Source organism: Dipodomys merriami, unplaced genomic scaffold (assembly GCF_024711535.1).
Source record: "Dipodomys merriami isolate MVZ:Mamm:240054 unplaced genomic scaffold, mDipMer1.0.p SCAF_9, whole genome shotgun sequence".
Classification (NCBI taxonomy): domain Eukaryota; kingdom Metazoa; phylum Chordata; class Mammalia; order Rodentia; family Heteromyidae; genus Dipodomys; species Dipodomys merriami.
The window spans coordinates 26,122,367-26,138,997 of NW_027206512.1; the positions used below are offsets into that span (position 1 = coordinate 26,122,367).

At 37.6% G+C, this 16,631-nt stretch overlaps 1 protein-coding gene across 1 annotated transcript in view; it reads left to right on the forward strand.

Moving 5' to 3' along the window:
• The window catches only part of LOC138820642 (transmembrane protease serine 11E-like), an 87,480-nt gene that overhangs the window by 54,096 nt on the left and 16,753 nt on the right, over positions 1 to 16,631 (forward strand). The window contains exons 3-4 of the mRNA XM_070012393.1: positions 9,304 to 9,428; positions 14,966 to 15,087. Coding sequence (XP_069868494.1) covers positions 9,304 to 9,428; positions 14,966 to 15,087 — 247 coding nt within the window. The remainder of the gene's footprint in view (positions 1 to 9,303; positions 9,429 to 14,965; positions 15,088 to 16,631) is intronic.

Below are 16,631 nucleotides of genomic sequence, written 5' to 3' on the forward strand. Positions count from 1 at the left end.
GAACTTGCATAAAATATACAGCCCTTTTAAAATTACAACATCTACACTTGTTTTTCATATGCAATAAGTCATTAAGAAATATGTATAGTTTATAGAAAAGCTAAATTGAGTAATAGATGAAATATATGCATTATTTCATATAGAATTTTTGTGGTGAGGACACTTAAAAATCTACTCTGAGCATTTTCCAAGAATTCAGTATGCTGTTGTTAATTGTACATTAGATTTCTTAGATTAGATTAATTAGATTACATTTTACAATACATTTCTTGAACTTATTTCTCCTAGTTTACTGATATTTTGTATTTAAAATTAATTATCCAACACTGAAAACTTACAGGTCACTACAAAAAAGGTACACTGAGGAGGAATAAAAATATTATTCTCTGATGGATGACTAATACAATATCCAATGTATGTTTTGTTCTGTGCTTATCAGCAACACTGTAAGAGCACTACTATGATAGTACTTGTGGGAAATCATAGATTAGGAAGACTGAGTCTTCCAAATTGCTGAGTGATTGGAAGAGCCAAAAATTGAACACCCACCCACCTTCAGCCGTTCTTTACATTTGAATTTTAATGTTTTGTTTGTCCTCTCTCATCTCTCTTCCATGTCATAATTGTGAGAATCATAAGTGCTTCTTTGGTTAAACATTTTCCAGTTGTCTTCCATTTTCTAAATTACCTCACATAGACTTTCATCATACACAGAATTTTCTAGCTTATTTTAGAGACTGTAGGTTATCACTCACAGTCCTTGCTAGGAAAACAGAAGCCTGGAAGATACCACAGAGACTTAGAAGGTGTCTAACTGTCCCTTCCCAATTTTAAAGTCTAATAGGTCCTAGAGATTTAAAAACTAGCTTAGGATTCAAGTGTTAAAGAACCATGATTTTCTAGTAGTTTTAAGACTTGGATTATTTCAAATATCTTGTAATGCCTTAGATAAATAAAGCCAATGTACCTGACATTGTGGTCAACAGAAAATGGATGCATTTGGGAAAGTTTTTAAAGGCTAATTATTGAGTAAATGTTGAAGCTAACTATGACGATGTTAAGCATTTCTGATTATCTGAAGCATGGGACAGTAGCTCTGTTGGATTTTAAAAAATCTAGACCAATTTATATCTCTACTGATCGTTTTATCAGTAGAGATTCACCATAATACCTTTTTTGCCTGATTTTTTTTGGTAAATGAGGAAAATAGGAGAACACTGTGCCATAGAAATTGCAGGCCAAAGAATGCTGGGAGTGCTGGGACTTATGTAATGTTGAATGTGAGCTCAGATTTTTCATCTGTTCCAACTAAAATTTAGAGTCCAATCAAGGGTTTTTCCATTTTGCAGCTATGTTCACTCTCTTGAGTCTTGAGCAAAGATTAGGAGGAAAAAAACAGCTAATTATTCATGGTTTCTGCAAGTGTGAAGTTCTACGTTAGCAACTACATGAAACAACAATACTCACTAGACACTATGTTGGAAATGAACCTTACAACTTTGAGGCAGGGGGGAAGGGAGTGGAGGCAAGAGGGAAATTGGGAGAAAATAAGGGAGTTAACACTGTTCAAAAAGAAATATGCTGGAAGTGGCACTGTGGTTCAAGCAGTAGAGTGCTAGCCTTGAGATGAAGAGGCCAGGGACAGCACCCAAGCCCAGAGTTCAAGCCCCATGACAGACCAAAAAAAAAAAAAAAAAAAAGAAATAAAAAAAGAAATGTGCTCATTACCTTACTGATGTAGCTGTAATCCTTCTATACATCACCTTTAAGAATAAAAAAAATAAGAAAGAAATACTCTAGCCAGAGACAGTGGCTTACTCTTATAACCCTAGATATTTAGGAGGTAGAGATTATGAGGAGTGGGGTTTGAGATTAGTATAGGCAAAAAAGTGACACTCCTAATTCAGTTGATAAACTGGACATAATGGTGCACACCTGTAATCCCAGTCACTTCGGGGCCATAAATAGAAGGATTGCAATCCAGGCTGGGATCAGCAAAAAAACCTAAGACTCTATTGGAAAAAAAAACTCTCTTGTTTATCCCTCCCTCCCTCCCTTCCTCCCTTCTTCCCTTCCTTCTCTCCCTTTCTTTCTTCCTTCCTTCCTCCTTTCCTCCTTTCCTCCCTCCCTTCTTCCCTCCCTCCTTTCCTCCCTCCCTCCATTCCATCTTCCCTTCCTCCCTTCCTCCTCCCTTCCACCTTTCCTCCCTCTCTCCATCCTGTCCTCCCTCCCACCCCCTCCCTCCCTCCCTCCCACCCTCCCTCCCTCCCTCCCTTCCTTCTTTCCTTCCTTCCTTCCTTCCTTCCTCCTTTCCTCCCTCCCTCCATCCCATCCTCCCTCCCTCCTTCCCTCCCTCCATCCCTCCCTCCCTTCCTTCTCTCCCCTTCCTTCCTTCCTTCCTTCCTTCCTTCCTTCCTTCCTTCCTTCCTTCCTTCCTTCCTTCCTTCCTTCCTTCCTTCCTTCCTTCTCCTTCCCTCCTTCTCCTTCCCTCCTTGTTTCCTTTTGCTGAAGTTTGAACTTAGAAACTTGTGCTTGCTAGACAAGCACTCCATCACTCGGGCCACACCTCCAGCCCAACCATTTTTCTTTTAATATCCTTCCATGATATTCAAGAATATACTCGCTGCTTGTGAATTATTATATTTCTCCTATATTTTCAGAGTGTACAATTTCTTTTTTTGGGGGGGGGTCTGGTCATGGGGCCTGAACTCTGGGCCTGGGCGCTGTCCTTCAGCTCTTTAGCTCAAGGCTAGCGCCCTACCACTAGAGCCACAGCGCCACTTCTGGTTTTTTTCTTTTTGCTTATGTGGTGCTGAGGAATTGAACCCAGGGCCTCAGGCATGCAAGGCAAGCGCTCTACCACTGAGCCACCTTCCCAGCCTCCCAACCTTCTTTTAAAGTAAGTAGGAAATGAAATACTTCAACCTGGGTAGTTAGAAATAGGAAAGGTTAAACCATGTTTTTTCCATAAGTTAACAGTTAAAATCTGGTAGGTTTTTCTGTCACAGTAATTATTAAGGACTTACTGTTTTATTAAGCAATAAAATTTTAAAATTCAAGTTCATGCCTACCATTTCAGTCATCTTTAGGCATTTTACAATAAAATAATACTTTCTGAGCATTTTGATAATACTTATAGATACATATTTTAGATATATTTCTTAAAATGATAGTAGTGCTTTGAATCTGAATAATTTCACACAACCCAGTCATATCACAAGGCTATGATGGTATTTGCCAGTGTTGAGAGACATAATAACATTATTAGGAAGCCAGCTTTTGTTACTTTGTTGAGAATAGCAGGGACTAGTGTCTGCCTAACAAGCATATGACCCAAATACAAACCACCACCAACAAAAAACTAGTAGAGATTATATTACATAGTATTCTTTTTATGAAAGCCTAAGAATTTTATTGCTGCTGAACAATTGCTCTATTGGGTATCATGAAGAAGGCACCAGAGCAGAATTAGCTTGTTTTTGCTGTTTAGTTTTGTTTTTGAGTGGGCTGATAGAAGGTCATTAATTTTGGGGCCTGAGTTAAGGTTATATTTATGTTGTTTCTAGTTTTGCTTCATGATCTTCTTCAAGAGTATAAGAGTGAAATGTCACACCAGAATCTGTTGGTATGAGTTTTCTACCAGGAGAATGCAGCTGAAGCATTTAAGTGTTTAGGACATTCAGACACAATCCTATGAGTGAAGCTAGTATCTAATACGAATAAATATTGGGTAAATGTTTGTTAGTGATGTTAGTTATCTTAAGCACTGATTCAGAAACTTTACATGCATTAATATTCTGATGTATATTTGTTTTGCTTTTGTTTAATATTGCAGCATACAGAGATTCAGTGCCCCTAAATAATATGCATATCCCAAAATTAATACCTTCTTTTGCATTTCCCATTTTCTGTGGCTTTGAAAACAGCACAGAAATGGATATTGTATCTTCTATAGTAGATTGAATATAGTAGATAGAATCTTCTATAGTATAGATAAAATATAGTAGATAGAATATACAATGGGAAATCATATACAGGTTAAATCTTGGTCATTACTCGAAGTGTTTCATTGAAGTTATACTTTATTTAAATAGCACTTATTCTTCACAGAATCTAGTTTATCTTTCCTTGTGTATAACATTCTAAGTTCTTTTCCAGAACTAATGTAGACTCTAAGTACATTGACAGAGATCTATAACCACAATACAGTATTTAAAAGTATAGGTTCCACTTGGTTTAGTTAACCTGGATTCAATTCTTTCTGCAAACATTTCTTATGTGATAAGAGAGCATGTATAGAAAGCTCTGACTTTATACCTAACTAGCTTAAATTACACACTTCATTGTGATACACACTCCATTGTGATACATAGGGGTGAGCAGAAAAATCAGAATAGAAAGGAATTTTAAACTGACTCTTAAACTCCATGACATTATTATAATGCAAGCAAAGAACAGATTCTGTCATTCTACATAGGACACAATGGAACAAAAGGAGAAGCTAATGGGGGATACAACTGGGTTCTAGGTAGTGGAAGCTATTGTCTATAGTCCAGAAAGATTGCTTACTCTAATGGAGAATGTCTCATAGACTGCTGAGACAGAAGAGAACGCTGCCATTAATCTATAGGACAATTTTTAGTAGTAACTTCCAGAACAAGGGAAATCAGAAAAAAGATCACATCACATTTGCCACAAGAACTCAGACCAACATAATTAGCATTGATTTTCAGACTATCACAAAAATTAGCCATTAGGAAACCTTGGCTTAGGTCCAAATCTGGTCCACTACCTGGTGCTTTGATACAGAGCTGCGATCTATGTCTGGGTCTTATAGTTTTAAGTGGTTGGAAATAAATCAGAATACAATCGTTTGTGACAGGCAAGAATGTTAGGAAATTTAAATTTGAGTCTCTAGAAGTGAAGTTGTGGTAGCACATAGCCTTTCTCATTTTAATGTTGGCTATGGCTGGATTTGTACTACAGTTGCAGCCCTATTTCTATCAGAGAATGTAAAGTTTAGAAAGCCTAAAAAGAGTTGTGATGTGGACTTTTATTTGGACAGTGGCCGAACGCTGGTTTAAGAAGCTAATAGTAATTATTTATAATGGCCAAATCTCATGTCAGTTCAGATGGTGTATCTACAGATTTAATGAACATGCTTATGTAAACAGCTTCTCTGTACCAGACTGATGAAACACGGGACCTGAGAATACTAGCACTACTGAATGTACATAACTGTATTAATTGAAATACTGTAGATTTAGAGGAGAACTCAAACACTGATTCCTTAGAAAGGCAAAATCATGGTTCAACAAAATAAATACCTGGAAACCAATACTGAAGGTGTAGGGAGCGGGGTTAAGGGGTAGGGAGTAGAGGACTGAACATAAGAATGGGGGACAAAGAAGTAAAAAAACAATGTATATTCTGCAAAATTTAAGAAAAGCGAGGGAAAGGTTTGTCTTGGGAGGGATGGGTGAGGATGTGGAAGGGGTGACATTATGAAGACACATTGTCTTCATAAACTCCTGTGCTGAATGGCAACTCATTTGTGCAACTACTTAGAGATAATAAAAATATTCTTTAAAAAGAAAGAATGAACAAGGAGTTAGAGAACCACTGTTGGCCAGTACTTACTGTGGTGATGTACGGGGCCTTAGTGGAGGCAACTGCGAGTCCTGACTTACCATCTTCCATGTTGCTGTGAGCTAACATTGTACATTTGCAGTACTATATGTTTCTTTTTTGCCTTTTTGTTTTGCTGCTTTTTTAAAAGCACTAGTCAAAGTATGACACATTAAGAAGTGCTAATGAAAATGCAATTGTTTGACTTCTAGAAGTGCTAATAAAATGAACCTGTATTTAAACTGCTGTGTCCATCTAACCTGTCACTAATTACACTTCTTCCTAAATTATGTATATATATACACATATACATCTATATGAAAACAATTGGATATGCTGTATATATAGTAAGAAAGCAATTGAATACCACAAAAGCGTTAGAATTCAATTGATCTAGGAATTTCAATGAGGAAGTTTAGATAAGTTGCAACAGGAATATAATGTCTGAAGAAGTGTTGGTCTATGTGCAGGAGGTGTTAATCACCCATATGTCTGTTGGTATGTAAAATGGATTTATTTTGATTATATTAAGGTTTTTATGGGAGTGTTTTCTAACCATATCTGATTTGGAACACATTGAATCACTTGTGGAAAAACAAAGTAATTAAGAAACGGTAAATTATATCTCAGTAAAGGTAAGAAAATAGAAAAAAGGGAGAGGGGGGGAAAAGAGACAGAGAAAGAGAGAGAGAGAGAGAGAAAGAGAGAGAGAGAGAGAGAGAGAGAGAGAGAGAGAGAGAGCCAGAAGAGTGATCCCCAAAATGGTGAAAGGAAGGGACAGTGCTTCAAATGTCAAACATCTCAGAAATGTGGCCATTACCATCATCGCTAGCAATTAAAATAATTATGATGATAACTATGCTTGCTGCTTTTTGTACAATGATTTCTTTTTCACTTGGGAGTTTAAATTGCTAACATTCTTCAACAGTTTTACTTTTACAGAAAGATTAGAAGGAGAATGGAATCAAGATGCCTGATTTTTCAAACAGAGAAAACAAGAGAGAATTGAATCTCCTGGTACAACACGGCAGAGCAAACAAGCTGGTGGCAGTGCTCAGAAAAATATTCTCTTAGTTCTCTTTATTGTTTATGCAATATGTTTTTTCTCTCTTTCCCCCATAAAATCCTTCTTGCCTAAGCCACTAAAGATGGCTTATCTTTAAAATACAAAGGAATTGTGGGAGGGGGGAATCAGGGGACAAATTCATGTAGCACTTCAGATATGGTAGTGGTGCGAACTTTATTAAGGGGCATGTATAATCTTACTCAGTTATTTTGTATTCTTTCTAAAGCTTCTTTCTATCTGTCGCACACATTAATTAAAAATCTACAATACTTGTTATTTTTTTCAACCATCATGAATCAATAACTACATAAATGAAAATGATTCTGCTATTTTAAAAATTCTATTCCTTCTGTTAACAATGAATAATTCAGTCTCTTTTTAAATATTTGGCTATGCATACATTTATATAGTTTTATTATTTTTTTTCTATTTTTTTTAATTTAATTTAATTTTATTTGAGAACATACTGTACAGAGGGGCTACAATTACATGGGCAGGATAATGCATACATTTCTTACCAAGCATTGCAGCCTCCTCCTTTGTTTACCCTTCACCTCCCTTCCCAGCCTCCCCCCTCCCCCCAATAGTTTTATTATTTTTAAAAGCTAGGATATAGGATACATATTATCCTGAAAAAGTTTATGATTAAGCATCACTGGTCTTTTTGTGTTAATGACCATAGATTTATTCTCATGAATTTAATGATTGCACTGTTTACATTTCTGTTTTGGCCAAACATTATTATAGAATAAGCATCACTCAATTCTATAGAGCAATCATACACTTCCTATACTTTCATCATACTCCCTATGAGTACGAATTCATATTCTTCATCTGACACACATTGGCATTTGTTATATCCATCCCTCCCCGTATTCCCCTGAAGTTTTGCTTACGTCTGCTGTATGCATCTCCCTTTTTCTGCAACAGATGAATAGCGAGCATTCAGAAATGAAGCAACAGATTTTGGTTTGGGGAGCTTCTTAGGCACAATTGCATAGAGAAGAATAAACTCCTTCTAGACTTGTATTTTTATATTGTAGTAATTGTTGTTTAGCAACAGATGTTTGGAATCCTACTCAAGGGAGAAATGGAAGAGGTTGGGGAGGGGAAGACGAAGTTTCCCTGGCTACCGCCTCCTGGGAAAGTTGCAGGAACAAGGGAGGAGATCTAGCAGTCCCTTGAGCCTGTCACACAACACCCCAGTGACTTAAGCAGGGGCAGAGTCCCCAGAGACATGATCACACCATTTGTTTATATGTCACTGTTCTGTATTTGCTGCCCAGGATGGTCAGGATGTAATAATGATGTGTCAGGGAACAATATAGTATCTCTTCCTACTTGTATATCCTTTTGTAATGAGCCCTCTTAATTCCTGTAAGCAAGAATTGGTTATTGTGAAAGAATAATAGTCTAAAGAGAGAAGCAACAAAAAAAACTAGATTGAGGCTGGAGCTCTTGGCTCACACCTGTAATCCTAGCTATTCAGGAGGCTGAGATCTGAGAGTTGAGATTCAAAGCCAGGCCAGGCAGGAAAGCCCAAGAGATTCTTATCTCCAATTACCCACCGAAAAGTTGGAAATGGAGCTATAGCTTGAATGGTAGTGCACCAGTCCTGGAAAAAAACAACCAACCAACCAAACAAACAAACAAAACTAAGGTACAGGGCTGGGAAGGTGGCTCAGTGGTAGAGCGCTTGCCTTGCATGCATAAGGCCCTGGGTTTGATTCCTCAGCACCACATAAGCAGAAAAAAGCCAGAAGTGGCACTGGGACTTAAGTGGTAGAGTGCTAGCCTTAACCTGAAGAGCTGAGGGACAGCACCCAGGCCCAGAGTTCAGGCCCCATGATCAACAAAAAACAACAAAACAACAACAACAACAAAAAACAAAAACTAAGGGACAGTGCCACTGCCCTGACTTCATATCCAGTACCAGCATGAAAAACATACAAACCAAAAACCAGGATGAGCTACTGTTTTTCTAACATGGGTTTTTAGAGGCAGAGTATAATGAAGAAATTGAGGTAATCTCATGTAGATTTCCTGTAACATCTCTTAAACCTGTGGTTAATATTAGTTTAAAGACTCAGACTCTTAGAAGGGGGCCTCTGGTAATCTCTTGTGTGTATCCTCAAATACTGATTTGGAAATAATGAGAAAGCAAGTAGAATTAGATGCTCTACCTGCCACAAGGTAAGGTTCAAGCTTTAATATGCTTCACAATGTGTTCATAATTCAACAGTGCTAAAACAGGTAGCATCTAGAGTGCCTCATGCTATAGTTTGTACAGCACTGGTTCAACAAGTAATCACTGGCATTTCACACAGCACTTTCCATAGGCCAGGAACTATTAGAAGCACTTTATTTAATTTTTACCACAATCATATGACATAGGTATTGTCAACATCATCTTCTTTATAGGACAAGAAAACTGAGGCACAGAGACGTCAGATGGTTTGTCTAAAGCCAGGCATGGTAAAGCCATAATTGGATGGGTATCAGGATATGTTCTAAACCATAACAGTAAATTACTACCTGAATATCCTTGATTCCTCAGTTTTGCTTAGGAAGTGGATGTGGTGATATAATCTATGTACATTCTTTCTCAGGCCGGCTGTGGTGAGGACCAGGAAAAGAACTTGTTTGGAGCCCTGGGTTATTGGCCTTATTACCTTTGTTTCCTTGATTGTGCTGGCAGTGTGCATTGGACTCACTGTTCACTATGTGAGATACAGTAAGTATGAGCCACCCTAGTGTCAGGTGGTTCACCCCAAATATTTCCTCCTGTACCTTCCTGTTTTGATTTGCCTCCAACTTACTCAGCAGTTCTGTGATTCATTTGTATAATGCAGACAAAGATGCCTTTACCTGTTTTGTCTTTGTCTTTCATTTAATCCCCACCAGAGGATTCATTCTTCTATCCTTGATTGTAGCACTGCTTCCTGTTGGGAATAGCATGCTAGTTTACATATTAATTGATTACTAGTAATAGAGTCTTAAATAGGGCAAGACCACAGGTAACTAGAATCCAGTGCCTTCAGTTCTTTGAGGTCTTAGGGCAATCAACTTGATTTAAAATAATTACAATTTATAGAAATCATGACATTCCAATAAGTCAATTACACAATTAAAGATCTTAGAAATGAAGGTTCTGGTCTATACCAGAAAGTCAGAGAAATGTTCATAGTAGAATATTTCTGTTATTTAACATCTCTTCTTGTTATTTAACATCTCATCTTGGAGCCAGGCATTGATAGCTCACATCTGTTATCCTGGAGACTTTTGAGTCATAGCTAGCTCTAGCAAAAAAGACCCGGAGACGCTATCTTTAAAATAATCAACAAAAGGGTAGTCTAGAGAATGGTTCAAATGGTAGAACACCAGTTGAGCAAGGAAGCTGAGCAAGTGTGACACTTTGAATTGAACCTCAGTACTGGAAAAAAAATTCTCAAGTATATGGGCTGGGAAGCTGGCTCATGGTAGAGTGCTTGCCTTGCATGCCTGAGGCCCTGGGTTTGATTCCTTAACACTACATAAGCAAAAAGAAAAAAGCCAGAAGTGGCACTGTGGCTCAAGTGGTAGAACACTATCCTTGAGCTGAAGAGCTGAGGGAAAGCGCCTAGGCCCAGAGTTCAGGCCCCATGACCAGACCCCCCCTCCCCTGAAAAAAATCTCAAGTATCCCTTCTAAGTGATTACAGAGGGCAGGGTGTGCTGAGAAGGTTAATTATAATGAGGCTCACTATCTGGTTATCATATATCTCACTGCCAGCTGAATCATTACTCACTAGGTTATTAGAAAGGTCTCCAGGGCACTTTAGAATTATTCTTCTGAAGTTTCCTTATACTCTTCCTTGGGTTTTAATTAGTTGACTCAACTATGACCTGTTAGTTTAATATCTCCCTCTGTGACTAGATTATTCTTTGATGTTCAAGAGCCTTAAACCATAAAAGCTAATCACTTGATTCTAATTTAATTGGGAATTGATGAAGGTCCTTTCTTGTAAAGAGAAAGAATGAATTCGAAATCTAGTTATCTTCATCAATTATCAACACAAATCCTATCTCAATTTCTGAAATGTGTTAGATCACTTCTGGGTAATTTAAAGAAAAAGCATTTTAAAGCAGAGAATACTTTTAAAAAAATGGAATTTGCCCACATATCACTTTAAATTTGGGGTAGCTTTATTCATTTCTCTGGAGCCTGCTTTAAATAAAAAGAAATTGGTGAAATAACTTTTATAATACTATAAGCCTGTTAAAAATATGCTTTATCATTTAAAAAGTTCTTATTTCTCCCCTTTTGGATACTCACGACTAGTTTATTCAGTTTTATGTTTCTACGTTTTTTTTTCTGGATTCTGGCATATATTAGGTACCTTATCAACATTTGTGGATACTGAGAACACAGGTGAACGGTTCATACCTGTGACATTTTCTTAGGATTTTCTGGCTTCATGCCAGGGGCCTAACTGCTTTGGACAAAGAAAATTTCTTAGTATTTCTTCCTTATCTTGTCTCAAGCCAAGTTTTATAAGATTTTAAAGCACATACATGCACATGGAAAACTTGATAATATTTTTCCAGTTACCTAGTCCTGTGTCCTATTGTTTCAATGATCAGTTCAGAAATAGAGAGCACGCAACTTCTACTGCCCACACAGTACACCTGAATAAACAAGGTTATTGCAGTCTGCAGCAGTGTCATATTTGTGACTTGTTCTCTGGAGATATAAACTAACAGCAGAGTAGCTATAATGAAGAGCATTTAGGAGATAGCAAAACAAAACAAACAAATCTGTTACAGAAATAGGCAAAGGTGAAGCTGATCAGATTCTGAAAAACATCACATTACACCTAAGTTTGCAAAGCTTAGGAGAATAGATTTCTGTGTGTAGTTCAGGTCTAAGGTCACTGGGGGCTCCATTTATGGGCCTCTGTAATCTAGATGTCAGACAACAAATCTGTTATTGAGCAATTTCAGTGAACAATAACAGATGCTAGTGTAGATGTGGACAAAAAGAACCCTAGTACACTGTTGGTGGGAATGTAAACTTGTTCAACCACTCTGGAAAGCAGTGAGAAGGTTCTTCAGAAAAGTAAACACACCTGGGTGCCAGTGGCTCATGCCTGTGCCTGTAATTCTAGCTACTCAGGAGGCTGAGATTTGAGTTTGAAGCCAGCCCAGGCAGAAAAGTACCCCTCTGACTCTTATCTCCAATTAACCACTCAAAAACCAGAAGTGGAGCTGTGGCTCAAAGTGGTAGAGTGCTAACCTTGAGCAAAAGACCTCAAGACAGCAACCAGGCCCCGAGTTCAATAACAACTGACAAAAACAAAACCAAAAACCAAAACAAAAAACTAAACACAGAACTATCTTATGATCCAGCAATTCCACTCTTGGGCATTTATCCAAAATATTACGAAGTAAGATACAGACAGACCACCTATACAACCATGTTCATTGAAGTACTATTTACCACAGCCAGGTATGGACTCAGTCCAGATGCCAGTCAATGGATGAATGGATCAAGAAAATGTAGTATATATATGCAGTGGAATTTTACTCATGCACTAGAAAGAATGATACAACATCATTTGCAAAGAAATGACCTGGAAAAAAATCATGTTAAATGAAGTTAAGTCAGGCTCACAGAGACAAAGGATACTTGTGCTCTCTCATATGTGGAACCAAAATATATAAATAAACACTTTGGGGGTAGTATCCAAGTGGACATAACTGTAACTGAAAAATGGTGGATTTGTGGGAGAACTCAAATGATATAATTCCTTAGAAAGGCTAACTTAGAGTCCTGCAAAATAAACACTAGGAAAAGGGTACTTAAAGAAGTGGAATCAATGGGAGAGGGTAAATGAATGAAGAGAGGAAGTGAGGGAGAATGTAATCATAAAATTTAATGAATATCCTACAAAATTAAGAAAATTGAGGGAAGGGATGGGGGTAATGAGGGAGGAGAGAAAATGATAAAAGGGCAGACATTGATCAAGATGCATTGTATTTATCAACTGCTTTGTTGTATAGGCAACTCCTTTATAAAATTACTTAAAGATGATAATGATAAAAATGAATCACAAACCTGTTGTGAAAATAACCAAAAATTAATACTCACTTATAATTTATTTACTTTTCTGTGAATATTCCTGGTAACATCTTTCTGCTATACTGGATATATCGTATCATTTTAGAAAGTGAGAATCTTACCTGTTTAAAAGACTACAGAGCATGCTGAGTGCTGGTGGCTCCTGCCTATAATCCTAGCCACTCAGGAGGCTAAATTCTGAAGATCACGGCTTCATGCAAGTCTGGGCAAGAAAGAACATGAGACTCTTATCTACAATTAACTACCAAAAAGCTGAAGAGGAGTTCGGGTTCAAGTGGTTTAATGCTGGCCTTGGGTAAAAAAGCTCAAGGACAGTGTCTAAGGCCACAGTTCAAGCTCCCCAGGACCATCTCTCTTCCTTCCTTCCTTCCTTCCTTCCTTCCTTCCTTCCTTCCTTCCTTCCTTCCTTCCTTCCTCCCTCCCTCCCTCCCTCCTTCTTTTTCTTTCTTCTTTCTTTTTCTCTCTCTCACCTCCCTCCCTCCTTTTTCTTTTTCTTTCTTTCCTTTCTTTCTTTCTTCTTTCTTTCTTTCTTTCTTTCTTTCTTTCTTTCTTTCTTTCTTTCTTTCTTTCTTTCTTTCTTTCTTTCTTTCTTTCTTTCTTTCTTTCTTTCATTTTCTCTCTCTTTCTTTCCTCCCTCCCATCCTTCCTCCAAGAAGTTACATATAAAAGAAATCTGTGCTTTAGGAGTTAGGGCTTGGCTTGAAACTTAGTTCTGTCTTTTCTGCCCATGTCACGTGGCGGTGGTACAAGTTATTTGCATTTCTGAGTCTAGAACCACCTACATGTGGATAATACTGCTTTCCTGTGGGTTGTTGTAGATTAAATGAGATAGATGAACATGCCTGGATACTGGTGCTTAGTGTTAGTTTCCTTCTCCTCTAGCATCTCTATGAAAAGAAAAAGAATATGAAGGAAGGGAGAAGAGGAGAAAGATTGAGATAGGATGAGGCATTGTCTGTTTTCCTAGAAAAAAACCCATTCAACTCTCTTCATCACTGTTCTAATGCTAATGCTTGGCATAGAGTTTCTAGGAAAAGTAGTTAGCATTACTGTCCATTGAATGAACAAATGAGCCTCTGAGGGCTCTGTGGCTGCTTCATGTGTCAGATAGTAGAGCTAAAAGCATATTACATTAACTCTTCAGTAGGCTTAAATTGTACACTGCTTAAACTAGATGCAGGTTAAGGAGAGAGAAGATACCCCTCAGCTGTGTGAGGGAGCAAAGGGAAGCAAAGAGCTGGTAGCTCACACCTTTAATCCTGAGGCTGAGATCTGAGGATGGTGGTTCAAAGCCAGCCTGGGCAAGAAAGTCTGTGAAGCTCTTATCTCTAATTAACCACCAGAAAACTGGATGTGGCACTGTGGTTCAAAGTGATAGAGCACTAGCATTGAGTGAATAAGCTCAGGGACAGCACTCAGACCCTGAGTTCAAGCCCTATGGTGACAAAAGAAAGGAAGAAAGAAGTAAGGAAGGAAAAGAGAAAGAAAGAAAGAAAGAAAGAAAGAAAGAAAGAAAGAAAGAAAGAAAGAAAGAAAGAAAGAAAGAAAGAAAGAAAGAAAGAAAGAAAGAAAGAAAACGGAATGCCAGAGGATCCAGGTGAAGGTACATAGTGTCCCTGGACAGTTATACTCAGTGACAATTTTTGCTCTCTAAATTTAGATTTAGAAAAATATTAACATTTTTCTTCTTACTATCATTTTAATTCTTACTCTCCATCTTCATCCAAAATAAATGCTCTTATTCTAGAGTCTTTGTGGTCAGAATTGTGTCGTTTATTGAGCTAGGAGGAAGGGGGAATGTACTTTTTAAATGTAAGAAACAACATTCAACTCAGGGAAGCTTCTGAATTCAGCCCTGTTTATTTATTCAGATGGCAAGATTTGTTATCTCTTGTGGCTAATCAGCCTGTGGCTACAGTGTAATATTTATTTACAATACACCTAGAGCACCAGGCATTTATTTCTTCCAGCTTTTAGACTGTAAATCATAGGATGATGAATGGTGTCTTTTATTTTGCAATAGCTCTGAAGTCTGATGGAGGATGAAGAAGCTGGGTAGTGGTATTTCTTCCTGTCTGCCTAGAAAACACCGAATGGAATAATAAGAGTGCTAATAAAGATTATGATGGGTTTTTGTCTTTTTCCGTGCAGATCAAAGGAAGACCTATAATTTCTACAGCACATTGCCATTTACCAGTGACAAATTATATGCTGAGTTTGGAAGAGAGGCTTCTAAAAATTTCACAGAAATGAGCCATAGAATTGAATCCATGGTAAGTAGTTGCTTCTCTATGCTTGGGGCATTTTCTGTCATGACCATCCAACTGATGATCATTGCAAAAAGTAAGAGGCCATCTTTTAGGGATTTAAAACCAAACTGACAATACATGACTTAGAAGAATATACTTTGCAAACCTGCTTTGCAAAGTGCTTGTAATGTTCTTGATCAGTCAAGTTCATAAACTCTGGGAATGTGAGGATACCACCCCCTTTTCCTCCCCTCTGCAAAAATAGGTGGCTGTCTCCTAGCTTCTTAAAAATCTGGAGCAGAAGGTTTTCAAGATCGAAACTGTTTGCTACTTACATAAATTGTATTTTAGCTTTACAAATTTATAACTCTGAACCAGTTCTTGGTTCATGAGGCCACAAGAAATTCATGTTTAGGTTTAAAGCATCAACATTTCTATGGGAAGATGAATCTAATATTTAAGAAATTTGAAAAAATTAGCAGTGTGCCCATCCCCCCAAACAAGTGTCTGAGTGATGAAGTCTTTTTATTATTAGATTAAAGAGTAGCTAGGATTTTCATAATAATTTTCATAATAATTTGTTTTATGTTATAAGAAAAGAATCAGGGATTAATCTCACACCATCTACAAACTAGTGGTCGTTTTTTTTTTTAAATTTGACTTTGCACATCATTTTATCATTCTGAATAAATTTCCTTATATGAAAATTAAGGTGTTAAATTATATAATTTACAAATTGTTTTCCAAGTCTAATATTCTGAAGCAAAGCAGAATGGGAGAAGTCTGTATTGTTCGTGTTCCCCCCCCTCTTAATTATAATGACATATCTGGGCTATTTTATAAAGCAAAGGGGTTTATGGTGGTTCAAAGTTCTAGAGGTGGAAGGTCAAACAGCCAGCTCTGATGGCTTTCTTTGTGAGAGAGTCCTGAGATGACCCAGAGCAAAGACAGGGTGTGTGTGTGTGTGTGTGTGTGTGTGTGTGTGTGTGTGTGTGTGTGTGTGTGTGTGTGTGTGTGTGTGTGTGTGTGTGTGTGTGTGTGTGTGTACGTGAGCCTCCTCTGCTCTCTCTTCTTATGTACTCACCAGAGTTCAATTATGGGGCTCCACCCTCAAGACCTTATCTAATCCTAAACACCTTTTAAATGCCTCACCTCAAATATCATAATCAGATTAAATTTCCACCCTCTGAATGCCTCACCATGAGGATCAAATTTCAATGCATGAAGCATCTGGAGACATTCAAACAAGATTGAATCCAGAGCACTATTGCTACTGCTCTCCAGAAATTGATTCTTCTAGAAACTGCAATGAGGAGCCGGAGAGCTTGGCTACCTTGTTGAGGAGGACAAGTCCTGATTATACTTGCACTTGCAGACAGCAAATCAGATAAATATATAAAAAAGCTTTTCTCTAGGGCTAGATACATATCTAATGTAAAGAAAGAGACTAGGACTTAACAAGTCAAGGAAAAAAATGCTGCCATTTCCCTTTTTCTTTGTACATTTGTCAAAATAAATTTTATAACATCCTAATTGATTTAAATCTAAAGGAATATAATAGGTAGGGC